At 32.6% G+C, this 19,393-nt stretch overlaps 1 protein-coding gene across 3 annotated transcripts; it reads right to left on the reverse strand.

The window, feature by feature from the left end:
- Nucleotides 1–4,765: 4,765 nt before the first annotated feature.
- LOC111281953 (RAF-like serine/threonine-protein kinase PRAF) lies at nt 4,766–18,844 on the reverse strand. 3 transcript variants are annotated; one of them, XM_089760751.1, is made up of 3 exons: nt 18,562–18,702; nt 17,208–17,293; nt 4,766–15,320 (listed from the first exon to the last, which is right to left on the reverse strand). In XM_089760751.1, exon 3 carries the CDS (start codon nt 5,652–5,654, stop codon nt 4,926–4,928), a length of 729 nt encoding a protein of 242 aa, XP_089616877.1. In that variant the 5' UTR covers nt 5,655–15,320; nt 17,208–17,293; nt 18,562–18,702; the 3' UTR covers nt 4,766–4,925. The 3 variants fall into 3 exon arrangements, with proteins under 3 accessions (XP_089616877.1, XP_089616878.1, XP_022725533.1); XM_089760752.1 differs by lacking the exon at nt 18,562–18,702 and adding an exon at nt 17,721–17,860; XM_022869798.2 differs by lacking the exons at nt 4,766–15,320; nt 17,208–17,293 and adding an exon at nt 17,755–18,400 and having other exon boundaries at nt 18,562–18,844.
- Between the last annotated feature and the right edge of the window lie 549 nt (nt 18,845–19,393).

The following is a 19,393-nucleotide window of genomic DNA, read 5'->3' on the forward strand; positions in this document are numbered from 1 at the left end:
TCATGTGCTCACATGATTCTTTTTTGATACATTTATCCATAACTGAGTGCTGAGAGCCTCTTCTCTTCAATAAGATTCAGTTGCTTGATATGATCCCGAACCCATTCTGCTTTATCCAATTTTGCCTCCATTAACACTCTCAGAGAAGGGATTTTTACTTCAATTGATAGTACAGCTTCCATCCCATATATTAGTGAAAATGGGGTAGCCCCTATGGAAGTTCATATTGATGTTCTATAGGCAAGTAAAGCAAATGGTAACTTTTCATGCTAGTTCTTATATGTGTCAGTCATTTTTTCCAATATTCTCTTGATGTTCTTATTCGCAGCTTTCACTGCACCATTCATTTTTGGGCGATATAGTGTTGAATGATGATGCTTGATCTTGAACTGTGCACATAGTTCTTTCATCATTTTATTATTTAAATTGCTAGCATTATCTGAGATGATCTTTTTTGAGAGCCCATACTGATATATTATCTCTTTTTTTAAAAATCTACACACCATTGATCATGTAATGCTAGCATACGAAGCTGTTTCTACCCACTTTGTAAAATAATCAATTATCACAAAGATAAATCGATGCTCATTTGAAGCTTTTGGGATTATGGGTCTAATCACATCCATTCCCCACATGGAAAAAGGTCATGGTGGTGCTAAGACGTGTAGCGAGATTGAAGGGAAATGAATTTTATCTGTATAAATTTGGCATTTATAGCACTTTTTAACATAACTGATGTAATCATTTTCTATTGTAGACCAGTAGTAACCAGCTCTCATAATCTATTTGGCCATCATATGCCCGTTAGCATGTGTTCCATAAATTTTTTCATGTACTTTTTCAAGTATCCTTCTTGTTTCCACAGCATCGACACACCTTAGCAAAATCTAATCTCGACTTTTTTTATACAGGATTTCTCTATCAAGCACAAAACCTATTGCTAATCTTCGAATGATCCTCTTATCATTTTTTGAAGCCTACTCTGGGTAGTTTTGACATTTGATATATTGTACAATATCATAGTACCATAGTTTTCGATCATTTTTTCTTCCACGTTTGACTAGTGGGCTGGTAAAATTTTCATTTGTACTCTGATGGGTTGAATTCCCATACTATCATTTAACTTAAACATTGCTGTCAAAGTAGCCAAGGCATCAGTAATCTAGTTTTTTTCTCGAGAAACATGCTGAAATTGGATCTCTTTAAAATGTTTCACCAAGCCAGTTATGTGCTTTTGATATAACACTAGTTTCGAGTCCCTGATCTCTCATTCACCTTTTAGTTGATAAATTACTAAGGCTGAATTCCCATATACTTCTAGTGTTTTAATTTTTTTTTCAATGGTCATTTGTAACCCCATGACACATGCTTCATATTCAATAATATTGTTTGTGCAATTGAAATCTAGCCTTGCAATACAGGGGTAGTAATTTCCTTATGGAGATATTAGCACTGCCCCAATGCTATGCCTCATTATATTGGATGCTCCATCAAAAAATATTTTTCACTCTTTTCTTACAGGCTTTTCATCTTCATCATGGAAGATCGCCATCAAGTCTTCATCTGAAAACTCAAACTTCATAGGCTTATAATCTTTTGTAGCTCGATCCGTAAGAAAATCAACTATTGCACTCCCTTGTATAGATTTTTATATCACATACACAATATCACACTCCGAGAGCATGACCTGCCATCTTGCTATCTTGTCTGATAGAGATGGTTTTTCAAAAATGTACTTGAAGGAATCCAATTTTAATATCAGCCAAGTCGTATGATAATGCATATACTGCCTGAGTCTACGACTATTCCAAGCTAAGACACAACATATTTTTTCTATTTAGGGGTACTTGGCCTCATACTCCATAAACGTTTTACTCAAATAGTAGATAGCATGCTCTTTCTTGCCAGTTTCATCTCTTTGCCCTAATACGCATCCCATTGATTTTTCTTAAACTGTTAGATATAAAATCAATAGCCTTCCTGTAACTAGTGGTACTAACACTAGTGGGTTTGTCAAATATTCTTTAATTTTTTCAAAAACATTTTGGCATTCTTCATCCCATTCACCAGGATTATGTTTACGAAGTAACTTGAAGATTAGATCGTATTTCGAGGTAAGTTGAGATATAAAATGAGAAATATAGTTCAATCACCCCAAAAAGCCTCTTACTTTTTTTTTGCATACGTAGTGCTAATAACTCTTGAATAGCTCAAATTTTATCAAGGTTTACTTCTATACCTTTTTCACTGACTATAAACCCTAAAAATTTTCCAGATTTAACACCAAAGGTGTATTTGGCTGGATTCAACTTGAGCTGGATCTCCGTAATCTTTCAAAAAGCTTTCTAAGATTAATAACATGATTTTCACCTTTTTGAGACTTAACTATCATATCATCAACATATACCTCTATCTTCTTATGCATCATATCATAAAAAAGAGTGATAATCACCTTTTGATATGTGGCACCAGCATTTTTTAACCCAAAAAGCATGACTTTATAGCAAAATATCTCTTACATTGTCAAAAATGTAATCTTTTCCATATCTTCACGAGCCATTTTGATATGATTATAGCCGAAAAACCCGTCCATGAATGAAAAAGTGAAGTGCTTAGTAGTGTTATCCACAAGGGTATCAATATGTGATGATAAAAAATTATCCTTTGGGCTAGCCCTATTTAAACTCGGTAGTCCACACACATTCTAACTTTTTTATCTTTCTTAAGAACTGGGAGTATATTGGCTATCCATTCAGGGTACTTGGATACTTCCAAGAAACCAGTTTCAAATTACTTATTTACTTCTTCTTTTATCTTCAATAATATTTTTGGCTTCATGCATATCAACTTTTGCTATACTGGTCGACACTCTGCTTTTAAAGGTAACCTATGCTCAACTATCTCCATGCTCAGTTCGTACATATCCTAGTAAGACTATGTAAATACATCAATGTACTATTGTAGTAGATTTATCAGCTTATGCTTCTTAATCGATGATAATGAAGTACTGATCCTAACTTCTTTCTTATTCTCATCATCTCCTAAATTTAATGGGTCGGTTGATTCCTTGTGGGGTTCTATAATTTTCTCCTCTTATTTCATCCATTTCAGTAGATCCTAAGGTAAATCATAGTCGTCTGAATCAATATCGTTATCAAGCTCGCTTATATAAATCAAATCTTTAAAATCAAACCCAGTGTTATTGCCTTGATCATCCATAATGTTCATTATTAGAAAACCTAAAAATGGGTATAATCACAAAGAAATATATATTGATCTTGACAAGGGCAAAAAGAATAGCAATGAAAGAAAAAAAATAAAAAATAGAGAACATGGTATAAGTGAAATGCACTGTATCCATCATTTTATTAAGACAATAAAACTAAGCCCATACATTTAACCTCCGCATGCTTTTAGGTAGAAGCAATTAGAATTTTTTAGTTAAAAGGTTCAAAGATAACAAAATGGTACACCATTTTTGGGTCTCTTGGCCTACAAAGAAAAAAAAATCCTTTCATATTGCATCATTCCTTTATCTACTTTAATTTGAAATTGATAGAAAGCTTCCTCCAATCCCATTATCAATTCCCTTTGTTTAACCTCCATTAACCTAGGATAGACATGCCCGGCTGAACGAAAGGTTTCATACAAATAAGGGAACATCATTTTTCTATCAATCGAATCTTACCCTTTGAGGCATGCCATTCTCTTTTATTTCTTCTCCAACATTACGTTCTTTCTATCAACAGTCGTAGGCTTATAACCTAACCCCCATCTTTTATTTTTTTCAAACGAGCATGGTGCTATTGTGATTCCTTGTAAAGTTTTCCCTAGACCCTACCTAGCTCGTCAGCCCTTGCCAGTAGTTTGCTTAATCACCATATTTGTAGCTTTTGACAATTTAGGGATCAATATCTTTAACCCTTCTCTGACATAGATAGCATTTGCTACTTAAAAGGCTCTAAATGAATATTCGATTGCTTCTTCTGCTGCCTCAATATAGGGAGTGGTTAAAGTCTTTGTTACCAATAAATCCTTCTAATCATCTACACAGACTTATTTTTCTTTTACAATGAACTTTACTTTTTAGTGTAAAAATAAAGGTACAACTTCGATCGTGTGAATCCAAGGTCTTTTCAATAAATAACTATATACAGGAGTGATATCCATTACTTGAAATATAACGTTAAAGGTATAAAAATAGATCTGCACTGGGATCTTTATATCACCAATTACCTCTTTTCGTGCTCCGTCAAATGCTTTTACAATCATATGGCTATTTCGCATGTGAGAAAATTTCATCGGAAGCTTTGACAATGTCATCAGAGGCATAACATTAATAGATGATCCATTGTCAATCAGTACTTTGACCATAGTATGAGACTTGCACTTGACAGTAATATGTAAAACCTTAACACTACCACGTTCTTCTAGAGGTATTTCATCATCATTAAATGTGATAAAATTCGGGGCTATAATATTCTCAATCATGTGATCTACTTTCTCAATAGAAATATTATGCTCGATATAAGCTTGGTTGAATACTCTCAGCAAAGCGTTCCTATATGGCTCAAAATTCAACAGTAGTGATAGTAAAGAAATACGAGCTGACAGTTTGTTTAACTGGTCAACCACACTATACTCATTATGCTTAATAATCTTTAAAAACTCACAAGCTTCTTTTTCTGATATCGATTTGTTAACTTGCACTTTCAAGCTTGTCACTGGCTGAGAATCTTGACTTTCTCTTGTGTTTTTTTTTCTATCTTACATTTTCCTTTCCTAGCCCTTTTTGACATTTTGAAAGTGTAAATCTGACCACTTTGGGTCATTCCTCCTATTCCTGTCATCTTGGTAGTATTCTTCATACTTAGATTATTCGAGGTCACATCAAGCCCTCACATCACCACATCATAATCGTATCTCTATGGGATTGCTTTATCGATCCGATAAGGGAATGGACTAGGGACATAAATGGTCATTGGTGTCCTGAAAAAAGAGATGATTTTCTCAATTAGCGACTTCAGTTTCTCATCATAGTAGACAGTGAGAGGTTTGGGTATGAAAAACTTGCTAAAATGCTCGTCACCCATTGTATTCACACTGTTTTCATCACATTCATTATAAAACTCAATTATGGCCTCATTCATCAAGCTCTGCAATATTCGTTTAAAAATCTCACAACTTTGGATCGAATGTCCAACCGATCTTTCATGGTATTTGTAAAACTGATCGGGATTTCCATGACTTCTATTATAATCCAAAAATAACGGTTGAATCATACTCATCTTACATAAACAATCATATATTCGTTTAAAAAGGGTCTTTATTTCATCTATGCACCTTTTGATCTTCACATCTTTTCCCTTACCCACCATATTAATATTCCCTCCGATGTGATCTGGCAAAAGGTTTTCATTGACACTTGGCTTGAATTTGGTGTCAAAAGTTAAGAGGCCATCATTTATCAGACCATGCGCCTTATATTTAAGTGTCGTATAATTTTCAGTAGAGTGCCCTATAACATTATAATGATAATCGCACTTAGCATTAGGGTCATACCAACTCGGGTAAGGTGGCTTTAATGGCTTCACATAGAAAAAAGCAATAAGATGACCTCTTACCAATTGAGAGTATAAATCGGTATAAGACATAGAAATTGGATCGAAATGAGGTCTTTTTCAATTGTTATTATTTTATGGGTTTCTTTGATTGTTGTTTTGGTGGGTTGGTTGGGCAAATGATCGAGTTGGAGGTGTAGAGGTGTAATGGGATGGCTGGGGACTAAAACTTAGTCTGGATAGTGGTTGTTGAGGTGCTCGATAATGATATGGTTATTGAGAAATCTGGTTGGTGGTAGGGTAGTAAAGGGGTATAGAGGGTTTGGATTATATGAGATAAAAAGATGATACAAAGAATTTTTATAAGTGACAGCATGTGTCTCTTGCTCTTTTTTTTTTAAAACTTGCTATTTTCTTTTCAAGCCCTTCAATTTTACCACTTTTGATAGTGTTCTCTATCATTTCTACCTAGATTACCATGTCAAATAAGTTTTTCGTGGCATTCCCCACTAACTTGTTATAGTACGAGACTTTTAGTGTGTTGATAAATAGCACAGTTATCTCTTTTTCAGTAAGTAGTGGTTAGACCTATGCTACTACATCTCTCCATTGATGTGCATATTCCTTGAAGGTTTTTGTTAATTTTTTTTCATATTTTGTAATGATAGCCTATCAGAAATTGTATCAAAGACATGCTTATATTGAGCAATAAAAATTTTGGCTAGCACTTTTCATGAATGAATTTTACTTCGATCTAACTGCACATACCATCTTACTGCTGATCCAATTAAACTGTCTTGAAAACAGTGTATCAGGAGTTTATAATTTTGGGTTTGGCCCATCATCTTTCGACAGAATATGGTAATATGAGCAGAAGGGCATTTTGTTTCATCGTATTTCTTAAAATCTGAGGTTTTAAATTTAGGTGAAATAACTAAGTCAGGTACTAGGCTCAGCTCATTAGTGTCAACAACTCCATAGATATCATTTTTTTCTATTGCTTTGAACCTCTCTTCAAGTTGATCATACTTGTTTCGTAATTTCGAGTTTATAATAGGCTCTGACATTTCACAAGACTTTTTTTGTTCAATAAGATCGTCAAGATTTGGCACCATAATGAGATCGACTGGGATAGGTCCCGAATTAGTATTCAAGCAGGTCGATTGTTGACTTGCTGAATGGTTGATATAGGGGTATGACTGCACACTTGATGGCTATACGTGTATACCTTAAGGAGCTTGAACTTGAGCTTAAGAAAAGGTAAATCATGAAAGGTATAATGGCTCTTCCATATTAACCTCTTCCCCTGTCCTTGAAATGCCAACGGCTCCTTTTTCTTTCATTGAACCAGACAACAGTTATCTTAATTCAGCCATTTGTGCTTTGATACTTTATTGTATTTCTATCACTCTTTCTCGTATCTTTTTCTGTGCCCTTTTGACCCTTTCAAATATGACTGTATTCTCTTTCTCCATGGCTCGAGTTTGAAAACGAGTATTATATCTATGCGAAATTGACTGATTTTGATTCCTCGACTTTGCTATCCTTGAACTTTAGTTTATTAACCATGAATTAAATCGCATGATATAATATCATAGTATTTACCTTTATTAAAATGTATGCATGAAATGAATGTAATGCAAATTGGGGTATTATCTTGGATCGATCGAAACAAAAAGAAACTTTCATCAACCATAGGAGTCTTTATACATCATCCAATCATTCTTGCATTAAAACCATAAAAACATTTTATTTGAGCATATTACTCTCTAGCTTCACAAAAAAAGTTCAATAATCTCTAACTGTGGCCTTGGGTTAGTACAATCTTCCGTTCCAGTGCTTCCATTTTTTTGATCATGTTGCTTGCTTTTCAAACAGCCTTGTAGATTTGAGCAGTCAAATGTTCGATGTATTGCTGTCTTCCTAAACTTTTTGCTCTTCACATCTCTCGAGCATCCACCTCTACATTGCAAGTGTGAGCCCAATAATCCTTTTTCTCTTGCCATTCAGCCAAAATCTTATTTATATGACTCTGATTGCTTGTCAATTGAAGCTGTAAACTTGTTAATTCCTGCTCTAAAACTTTTTTCTCATTTTACAAATTGGAATTCCTATTATATTCCTTTCTTAGTTCAGCTTTTAGCTTCTCACTTTCTCTTTGGTACCTTGTTACATTTTCAGAAGCTCTTGAAAGTTTTTCTTTCCATTCATATTGTTCTTTGGTAAGTGCAGAGATTAATTTTTTATTCTGTTAAGCTTTATTCTTCCAATACTCCACCATATCTCTTAATTTTTTCACATCTTTCTTGGATCCTTTTAAAGGTCTACTGTCTAACCTCAGTTTCTTATTTTCTTAATACAAATTTTACAAATCTTCTTTTAATACTTTTCGTTCCTTAGTCAACTTTTATACTGCATCATCCTTTATTATCAAATCATATCTCAGTTGGTTAACCTGATCCATCATAGCCATCTTTTTTTTTTTCTAATCTTTTTTTTCAATCTCAAGCTCTTGTTGGACGATCTCAAAAGTCAATAATATCGATATTGAAATAGAAGTTGGTAACTTTTCTGAAACATCGACTAACAGAGGCCTAATTTCGTTAACCTTTTTCATCCTCAATGCAAGGTAATCTTATGTAACATTATCTGTAAATCTAGCTAGGCTCATTTGGTTGACTTGCTTTCATGCTTTGATGATTTCATGAACCCTTTTCACGTAATCGAGTGTCTCATAATCAAACTCGAGTGAATTGAGTCTCTGAGTCATAGGGATGAATTACCGTGAGTCATATTATCTTTGAACCATAAGAGACACATAACTTATTGCCCCTTATATTCCTAACGAAGGTACTCATGACTCATCTCCATAACTATATAAGATGGTCATAAGAAGCATCCATGGTGCCCTCCACGTTACATCTTTGCTAGTGAGCTTAAGAAAAAACACCAATCATTGACCTTTTATCCAATCTTTTTTCCATTCTTTAGAACAAACTCCTTGATAGGGATGAAATGAATAGAGAATGGCGGAAATGATGTTTTTTTTTCCCCAAAAGTGGCTTCTAAGCTAAACAAAGAGCAACTGAGCACACCCTATAAATCATCCCTCACATTTTCTTCGATAAAAATTAAGTGATCTAATAGTCTTTGCCAAAATAGTTGGTGAAGGATTTATACCTTTATCTAATTATTCAAAGAAATCAACCACTAATGCCTCTATATGTCTTAACAACTTAAGGAATATCATCAATCCGTATACGATCAAAGCAAACACGTCTAACCCCTGATCAGTATCAATATACTTCTTTAAATACCCAAACAGAAAGGTCGATGAAATGGTCTCAACCTTATTTTTTTCCTTCTTGTGCTTGTCTATCTCTTCAACTCTTACTTGTATGATCTTGGCTAACTTATTTTTATATCCTATAGTCTTATGCTCCTTCCAATAGATCTTATCTTGATTGGTAAATTCTATTCGAAGAAAAAAAGAATATTCTTCAATCGTGGGAGCCAGGTCTTTTTGGTTGAACACAAAGCATTGATAAGATGGATCCCATAATTGTATTACGGCTCTCATCAGCTACTCATCAACCTTTACCGACATAAGCAGTGCCACATCCCCATATTTCTTGAAAAAAGATTTTTTTCTCTATGTTCCCTACTGTTTCCAAATAGCTTTCAATTTTGATATATCATTTTAACTGAGAGCCATATGCACTAACTGTGACAGCACCGATATGTGACCATCTACTAAACAATCTCCTTCTTTCCTTTGAATACTTTTTGATTAGCTCTTAACCTCTAAGTAGCTCTTACACATGGATGACATCCCGTAGGCTTCCTGAAAATTTTTCTTGTTGAAGATTGGTCTAAAATAATACCCTCTAAAAAATATGGTACCTATATGATGCATGTAACAAAATTGAAGGCAACAAAAGAATTAAACAAATCAATAATATAAATAAAACAAATAGATAAAAAATGAGTAAATGAATGAACAAGTATGACATAACAGAATATACATAGTGTCCTAGTTTTAGTAATTTTCTCATAAAATGGACAGCATGACTCTATCCTAAGGTTGGACCTTACGACTCACTGTATGTCGGGTTAAGATTTACGTGTCTAAAGATTTTCAGACTATTCCTCACATCATCTGTTATAGACTAATAAGGCTCTCCAATCCTCACCCATTACAGGCTACTAACGGAATGGGTTCAATCTGAGTAAAAATGTTTCGCTAGCAAATGCGGAGGTTACCACATCACGAAAACGTAGCTACTTCACTTTCTCTTAAAAGGAATAGAGCCTGGATCTAGAGCTAATGCATGAATATGCAAAGTGTGTGCAAAGTAATGTATTAATCGAAATACAAAATTAAATTAAAATAACAACTAACATACAATTTATCTTATTTATTAACATATATATTTTTGAAAAATCAAAATAAAGGAGATTAAATGAAATGTCAAATAAAACCAATTAAATCCAATAATTTTTAGTAGTGCATAATTAAAAATTTTGACTTGACTCTCGAATTAATATCCCCAGTAGAGTCGCCAAGCTGTCGTAATGGCTTTGGGACCGCTGGACGTAAAGGAGTTTAAAAATCAAAATAAATTAGGGAAGTCGCCACCAATCTTTTTTAGGGTATGATTGGCCACCCAAAAGTTAATATTTTTAATGAAACTCTAAAAACGGGTTTAAAGTTTGTCAAAAAGATAAATTTTGATCTACGAAAATCAGGTTGGGTGCAATAGTCAGTTACGTGTAAGGAATGATTAGCACCCCCACAACACCTATAAATTGCTATCATTTAATTATGTGCTATTTTCGGTGTTGGATAAAATGGTTTTGACTTGAAACTTAATACTAATTCCCCTTCATTTAAAAAATTTTTTTTAAAAAATTTTTTTATTTAGAATATTGAGAAAATCTTTAAGTTAAAAAATTATCTTAAAACTCTCCAACATCTAGGTAGAATTTAAAATAACTCTTTTCACTTAAGATTTAATACAATAATCCTTAAAATGAAATAATAATCTTTATAGAAGATAATTGTTAGTGACTCTCTAATATCTAGGCAGAGTATCAAGAATTATTTCCTTCGAATTATTTTTTTTTTATTTTATAATTTCAAATTTTTAAAAAATGTTTTTTTTTTTAAGTTCTATATGAGAAAATAAATAACGGTATTGTCAAGTAGCAAGTAAATGTTAAGGACAGAGAGATACAACACAAATAACATGATGATGTATGTATGTCAATGAATAAAATGTAAGATGAAATGCAATTGTAAAGTTGGGTTCTTAAGTATAATAAAACCACCCCGACTATCCAACATCTAAGCAGAGCTTAGGTATGACTATTTATATTTAAGATCCCATTTTATTAATACTTTTTATTTAATAATCCCGTTATTAATGCGAATTAAGAACTAGTGTGAAAAAACTTAATGAAATAAAGTTTTTTAAATACCCTACATCTAGGCAACATTCGGGAATAAATTATTTCAAATGAGATTTTCACATGTGGCCTTAGGATTTTCAGAATAGTTTTGGGATTTTAGGGGTTTTAAAGTTTGAACGATTTTTTTTTACGATGATTCGGAGTTGTGTAAATTTGGGATTTTTGGATTTGAATTTTGAGGTTTTTAGGTTTTAGGGTTTGAAATTTTGGATTTTAAGGTTAGGTTTTCGAGTTTCAGATTTTGGGATTTAGGATTTCGATTTTAAGGTTTAGGATCAATGGTTTTGATTTTAAGGTTTGGAATTTCGATTTTACGGTTTAGGGTTAGTGGGTTTTATTTTAAGATTTGAGATTTAGATTTTAGGGTTTAGGGTTTTAAGGTTTGAAATTTTAGAACGCGAACATCTCTAAAAATCTCCAACATCTAGACAAACTTTTGGAGCAAGTTCAATTTTTATGAATTTTAAGAATATTATACTTTATATATATTTTAATGAGGATTATTATTATTATTATCTATTTTTTTATTTATTAATCTTATTATTATTATTATATTTTGATAATATAATTCCTCAACATCTAGGCGAAATTATATTTTAGGGTATGTTTTTATTCCCTTCAACATTTAGGCAGGGAAAATGAAAAAAATCTATTCTTATTATTATTCCTTTAAAGTATTATTATTGTTATTTAGCATTTTAAAATTTTTTTTACTTTTTTTTAGTTATAATCCTATTTTATTTCATTTTATTATCAATAAAAAATAATCAAATAATTATTCTAATAAATTTAAAAATTTATCATGCATAAATAAATAAATAAATACCAAAAATAATAAAAATAATAATATATAAAAAATAGAAAATTTCAAAAAAAAAATTTTTTACCTGAACTGGATCAGTCAATGGTCCGGTCAACAATAGTTCGGTTGGATCGTAAAAGGGTTTGGTTGGCGTGCGGTTCGGTTGAGCCGACTGATGAGCGGTTCAATTCGGTCTAAAGAGCGATTCGGTCCGATTTAGTCAAATCGATTTAAGAGGCTGGTTGGTGGGTCGATTGCATGGACCCCGGGTCGGGTCCTGGTTAACGCGCAGATCTTCTTGGCTAAAACAACGTCGTTTTAGGCCTTTCTCTAAATGATATCGTTTTGAGTTTCAGTCTTCTATAAAAGCAAAAAAAAAAAAAAATTTGCTTCATTTTTCTCCCATCTCTCTCTCTAACTTTCTTTTTCTTTAGAGCCCTTCTCTCTAGGCTACCGGATGGTGATCGTCCGCCACTTTGGTCGACGTCTCCGATCGTCGGTCGTCAGTCGTCGGTCGCTGGCGATCGAAAAGTTGTAAAAGGGTCTAAAAAATTCCTTGTATTCTTCTGAGCTTCGATCCAGCCTTTTTTTCGCTAGAAATTGCCCCAATCGACGTAGATTGAGGTTTGAAATTTTCTCTTTTTTTTTTTTGTAAAATGAAGACTGATCTGATTTTTTTGTTCTTGCAAGGAGGTTTGGTGCTAAGGTTCTTCCCTACGAGGAGGACTATTTGTCTTTGTTTTTATTTTTCTGTTTGGGTATTTGTATGGGTAAGAGGGATCGGTACTGGTGAGTGAGTCTGATGGGATTGGTGTTTTTGGGTGTCTGTCTCTAGATTCTAGAGCTTCTGAAAGGGAAAAGAAGCTAGGGCTTTAAGGGAATGGAGAGTTAGGTTTCTGGCATGTTCTAGGAGGTGAACAAGACTTTGGTGAAAGGACAGGACAGGGGTACGATGGCTAAGGTAGTGGTATGATGGCTAGGCAGGGGCGTGGATGGTTGGGCAGGGGTGTGGGCGGCCATCGATGCCGTGTACGGCACCCTCTGGCACCAGCTATTATGTTTTTTTGTTTTTTTTTCGTTTGGACATTTCTGTGTCTTTTTTTTTTAATTTTATTAATTTGTAATAATTAATTTATTTTTAATTTTAATTAAATCAATTTTATTGTTATTATTATTAAAATCATTATTATTATTAAAAAAGATAAGACAAAACCGATGTTTACACAAGACAAATAATCATATCTCCAGCTAGCTACATCATCATTCATGAGATTTAAAAATGAACTAAATCAGATATGCAATATTCTCAACACTCTTTTTATTCTTTCCTTCTACTTTTTTTTTTTTTTTTTTTGCCTCTTTCTTTACTTTTTTCAAACATTTGAATGATTTGAGTATCGAAATATATTCTAAAATCTTAATTTTGATGTTTCCTAACTTTATATTTTTAATAAATCTAGCACGTTCATCAACTTAACTTTCAATCAATTTTGTTGACAAATCTAACACGTTTACTAGCTCAACTTTAAGCTAACTTTGGTCTCACCCAATCCATAAGTATCAAATTAAAGCCATAATAGTTTAGTGGTTATCAATTAATTAAAGGCTTGCAAGAAGCTTTATAATTATTTTATGTGCTATAAATTATTATTTTCAAGTATTGTTACCAATGAACGTCCTTCCGTATGTCAATATATGTATTTAAATCCAAATTTTCAATCTTAAATTTTGAAGGGATACACGTCCCCTACATTGGCTTTAACTAAGTCATATAGATAAGATGGGATTGGCTTAATATTTTAACTTTCAATAAAGTTATACATTCATTACGTTGACACGGATGCAATAGGATTTAAATAAATATTTTAATTTTACCTTACTTCATGTACTTTAACTGAGTGATATAAATAACATGGATTTGGATTAATTTTAACTATCTAAATAAAAGAAAAAAAAAGTTTACATCCAAAATTACATAGTTATCAACAAAATAATGGTGATAATAAATTTATATAGCTCAAATTGTATAATTGATCCTTGTACTTTCACAAAATTGTGGATTTACTTCCTATACATTAATTTGTCACAATTGAATCCCTGAACTTTTTATGAACTGTTAAATGTAGTCCAATCACAAATGGAATTAAAATTATGCAGTTAAGTTTGCTGACACGTTGTTTGATCGTAATGACATGAATTCTGTCGATACAAAGACAATGCCATTAGAGTCCTGTCATTTAGGTTAATCCCATGTCATTAAGATTAAACAACATATTAGTAAATTTAATGGCGTAATTTTAATCATTTTAATAATTGAATTATATTTAACAATTCAAAAAAACTTAAGGATTCAATTTTAATAAATTAATGCATAGAGATTAAATCCACCATTTTGTGAAAAACACAAGAATTAATTGTACATTTTGATCATTTATACATGGAGCGGCCATGTTGGCGTTTTATTCAACTTATCTCTTTGACTAAATGCTAAAAATGTATTCATGTTATTTATTTAATTAAAACCATATATTTTCATGATCACCCAATGATGTTAATGGTTATTTTAATAATTGTATCCATGCATGTACATGCAAACAAGTCTTAATTAGTAGATTAATTAAGCGTTCTTTTTTTTTTTTCCTTTGAAATCAGGTGTTTTTTGTTTAACTCCTAAAAAATAAAAAATATTTTTTATACATAAAATATCTAACTTGAAAATGAAAAAAGAATTGTAGGTGTAAAGATAAAAAGTATTTTTTAAGATTTTGGACAGGAATGTATTTGGTAATTTTTATTTTTTTGCCAAGATTTTGATAAATTATTCAAAGGCTTGGTGTAAGATTCTTTGCTTAAAAAATATAATTTGAATCTCCTTTCTCAAATAATAATAATAATAATAATAATAATAAATGATTGTTAGGAGATTAAGTTCAATATTGGACTTGGATTTAATGATGGGATTATTTGTTAATGGCCCATCATTACATCCTGATATGAATTACTTTGAGAATTTTTTTTATATTTAAAATTATTAAAATTTGAATCTTATTTATTGAAAATAAAAATTCAATACTTTACTAACAGTTTACACAACAGCATACACGATTGATTGTCAACAACTTGTGCAATTTTTGTGAATCTCTTATTACTTTGTTCCTTGAAAAATATATTAAAATAAAATAGTTTTAGATTCAAATTAAAATACGGGGATTTTTTTTTTGTGGGGGGGTGGGGGCGGGGGGGTGGACTTCTAATCAGCCTGATTTTTTCGAAACTGTACAGATAAAGATGATGCTGAGAAAAGCATTCTGAACTCAGTTTCTTCTTTCGGCTAAAAAAAAAAATTCAGTTTCTTCTGCTTCTGGGCCCAAATGAGACCCGAGTAGCAGAGCCCAATTCGACTATAGTGAGTTGTTCTCATGGTCCAAAAATCCTATTTGTCGAACCGGGATTCTGCCCAGTGTTTCTTACTGAGAGTGAGCGATCTAAGATCCAAATTGGATAAATCTTATTAACATTTATACTAAAAAATTAAAATAACAATTTAAAAATATAATCAAACACCAATTTCAATTTTCGTCGGTTCGAAAGCTTCTTGACATCCCTACTTTTATATATTATAAATAGATGTAAATAACTTATGCTAACCATCTTATAAGGTGAAGGAAACAGAAGTATTAGAAGTCCAAGCTGACTTAGGTCCAATTGACTAAAGATCAAGCTTATACTTTCTTGTTGGCATCTTTTTCAGTATAGTTTTTTTCTTTTTTTTTTAAATCATATTCATCTTAAGAAGAAAAACAACATTAAAGAAAAAAGATCGGACATGGTGGGGTAGGATAACCTTAAAATCACTTTATCTTTATCCCCAGAAGATAACAATCATCAAACTCACTTTCATATTTGTTTTCCCTTTGTTAATTCAATTTTAATGTTATAAATAAATCCTTCGTATCTCTCCAAAATTGCATGGGTCAGCAAAGGGAATCTTTCTTTTTGAATGATACGTTAGTGGAGACCCTTCCTTTGAACAAAAAATCATAGACTGATAGAGTTGGCAGCACTTTCTTCATCCTCTTCTTTGTGTTTGTTTGAAGGAAACTTTCGTCTTTTTCTTTCTGTTTTCATCTTCTTTTTCTTTATTATCACGAAATTATTTGTCAGCTATTATTATATTGTTCATCAGTTCTGTTATAGTCCCCAGTTTACGCTTTGGTCGCTAAATCAGCTCAATTGGTCTGACAATAAACCAATTGTCTATGTCAGGACAAATCAACTGTCAATTGATCATATCAACACCAATCCTTCGTAAAGGTATCTTGTTATGAACCCTCTACTCAATGCTCCCTACTTCCAATACTGCCTCCGTTCCTCTCTGACTTGTTTTTCTTTCACATGTCAATCCAGCCCCCAAGTTACTAACCAGGCCGACTTCCAAGAAAACATACAATCATCATACCCACAAGACCCTCAATAATTCATATGTATACCAGACGTCAAATGGGACAGTTTTATGGCTTTCCCTCCATTGCATGTTCAACAAATTCCGGTAATGCTCCATCCGATTCTTCCAATGGTCCCCCAATCCTATGCTTCCAGAATTTATTGCTATTGCCTAGTTGGAATTTTGTTTGGCATTAAGACAATCATTGATTCGGTGCTTCTTTGCCCCCTTGCCATTAACATATATAATTTATATAATATATATCGAATCTGGTCAAAAATTAAAATCACTGATAAAGAGTTAGCTATGGCCCAAAACTGATCATCAACGGGAACGAAATTTCAAATCATTGAATAGAAGAAATAATGGGACACCCAAATCACAGAGTATTTAGTACTAATATTAAATATCATAATCTTACCATAGAAATTAGTACTATAAGATTCAGAAATCAGAATGATCTGTTTATCCCTATTGGTTTTACGTCAGAAGGTGGTAAAGATACCAAAAAAAAAAAAAAAAATCCCATAAAACGACATGAACTCACCTTAAAATGATTCATCATCATCTCATGTTACATATTCAATTAAGTAACTAACACAAGCATATTTGAATATAATTACAACTTGATTTTGATTTAAGTCTTTGAAATAGGGGAGTAATTTGGGGTTTGGACTGACCCTGTAATTACAAGTTCATTGATGCAATAATCTTTAATGGAGAAGACATTATGGTTTATATTTTATAAGTCATCAATTAATTTTTATATAAAATAAAGGGTTGTCTTATTATTCTTGACATGAAAATGGTGTATAAAAACTACTATAAACAAGTAAAGAAAATTTTAGATTAGTATAAAAAAAAACACTAATAATACGAGAAAAGAAATAAGAAACCTGAAAAGGAGAATATAGTAAAAGCAACTTACATTACTTTCCGTCCATTGCTACCTCGGATCGTTCAAAGGCTGCTTGGTGTTTCATTAAGCCCCATTCATTTAATATCTTCGTTAACCTGCAAATATCAAAACAATGGAATTACAATCAAATAAAGTAAATATAACATAAATAAATAAATAAAAGCGATGGGAAAAATCAAAAGAAAACCAGGGAAAAATGCAAAAATGGAAAAAGAAGATCAGAGAAAGAAAAAAGGGTGAAGGAGGAAAAGAAACATGTGGAGACACGAAAAATACGCAATGAAAAAGGAAGAGAATAAAGCCGGCGAAACGCGTTGGACACACAGGCGGTTGAGGATAAGAGAAAGGAACGTGACACGCAAATACTGGATCTGACATAAAAACATCTGCTGCTGTTGAATGATTAGTGCAAATGGCGCTTGAACGGAACCGAAAATTGAAGAAGTGAAAAAATGGGGGAAGCTGTAAACAGTGAAGTGAATCGAACTGGACAACGAACATTCCACAAAAAAAAAAACTCACCATCATAAAAGAAATATTTGGGTTTTTTGGGAGATGATCCAAAACGAAACTGGAGTGGAAAATTCATTAATGGCCACGCATCATCAAAAGCAGTCCTTAAACGATTTACAGCTCCAAATACATCATATAGCTTTGGTTCTTTAGTTCTTTTTTTAGTTCTATACGGGTAGTATTCTTTTACTTGTTCTTCAGCAATCCAAACAGGATCATAACAGGGTTACTAAATTACGATCCTTCATTTCTTTTGGCCAGCTGCTATTGCCAGTGATTCCCGTTATGAATAAGGTAAATATGACTAGGGTTGCCATGATGAGCATGGTAACCATAGTAAGGACTACTCTTCCCCGCAGATTTCTCCGAGCAAAGAGGGAAAGCGACAGGAGTCCCCGAGATCTGACGTATACAGGAGAACCTGGGAGTGGATGAAGTTACCGACTTTGAAGACGAAGCCGATGATGAAGAAGGAGGAGAAATTGGTTTTTTAGTGGATTTTGGCTGCGAAAGGAAAGCTCTGATCTTTAAAGAAGACGGTGGCGATGCTACGCGATCGTATTCCTCAATGAGATTCGCGAGATCCTCATCGGAAGTGATCGAAACCAGGGCGTCCAGATCTTCTGTTGGCAACTGGCAACGTAGACTCACCGCTTTCCCACACATCTCTTCCATCTTTAACGACAGCTCTGTACCATATAATATATTTCACTCTTCATCATTTCTCCAACTTAAAACAACGCCCGTTTTTAACTTATGACTAACCTAAACCATATTACTTCAAAAACTAAACAAAAATAAATACAGAAAAAATAACTTGGTTGACAAAAGGATAAAAGAATCTACTCACCAGAGAAGGAAATGGAGCGATCAACAGCAAGGAGACGGGTTTCACCGCCGTGATAACGGAGTTTGCCGTCAGGATAACGAGGGAGGATTTTGCCGCCGTAACTGCAGAGGAATTTGATGGTGGGGTTAGGTCCGACCATGCTTTTTCGGGGATTGAGCACGGGAGACAAGAGGTCCAGTGTTGGAAAGTTGAAGAGAAAGAGTTACGGTAGCCTTTTGGAAAAGAGGAAGGAGGAGGGAGAGCAGGAGAAGGACCTGGAAGATGCCTTTGTAGTGGCGTCTTCAAGCCTAGGTTTGGTAATCTTGAACCCATATTTATAGAGTTTTATTTTCTCCTCTTTGGTGATATGGGAGGTGAGAACTAGAAAAGGGCCCATTCAGCTTACGTCAATAGATTCCAATTCCTAAGGTAAAATTTTCAAATTTTAATGATCAACTTTTGAAAGTATATAATTAATTAATTACGATGGCGTTTGGTGTAAAATAATTATTTTAAAAATCATAGTAATTTAAATATATTGATTAAATTATTTTATATGACAAGTATTAATTATAATTTTAAATCATCAAAAATGATTAAATTATTATCTTAAGATATAATTTAATTTTTATTTAAAAAATAAATACATTTTTATCAACTAAATAAAGTAATATAAAAAATTTATAATAATTAATATTTTATATCTAATATCTGAATTAAAATTTTATTTTTCTCTTAAAATTATAATTATATATTTTGATACTTTTAAATTAATATTTATTATAACATGTTTAAAAATAATTTTTGTATTTTGTATTTTTTTAATATTTTATATATAGATAATCTTTTTGTT

Source organism: Durio zibethinus, chromosome 5 (assembly GCF_047325235.1).
Source record: "Durio zibethinus cultivar Kanyao isolate XHJ-2024 chromosome 5, ASM4732523v1, whole genome shotgun sequence".
Lineage (NCBI taxonomy): Eukaryota > Viridiplantae > Streptophyta > Magnoliopsida > Malvales > Malvaceae > Durio > Durio zibethinus.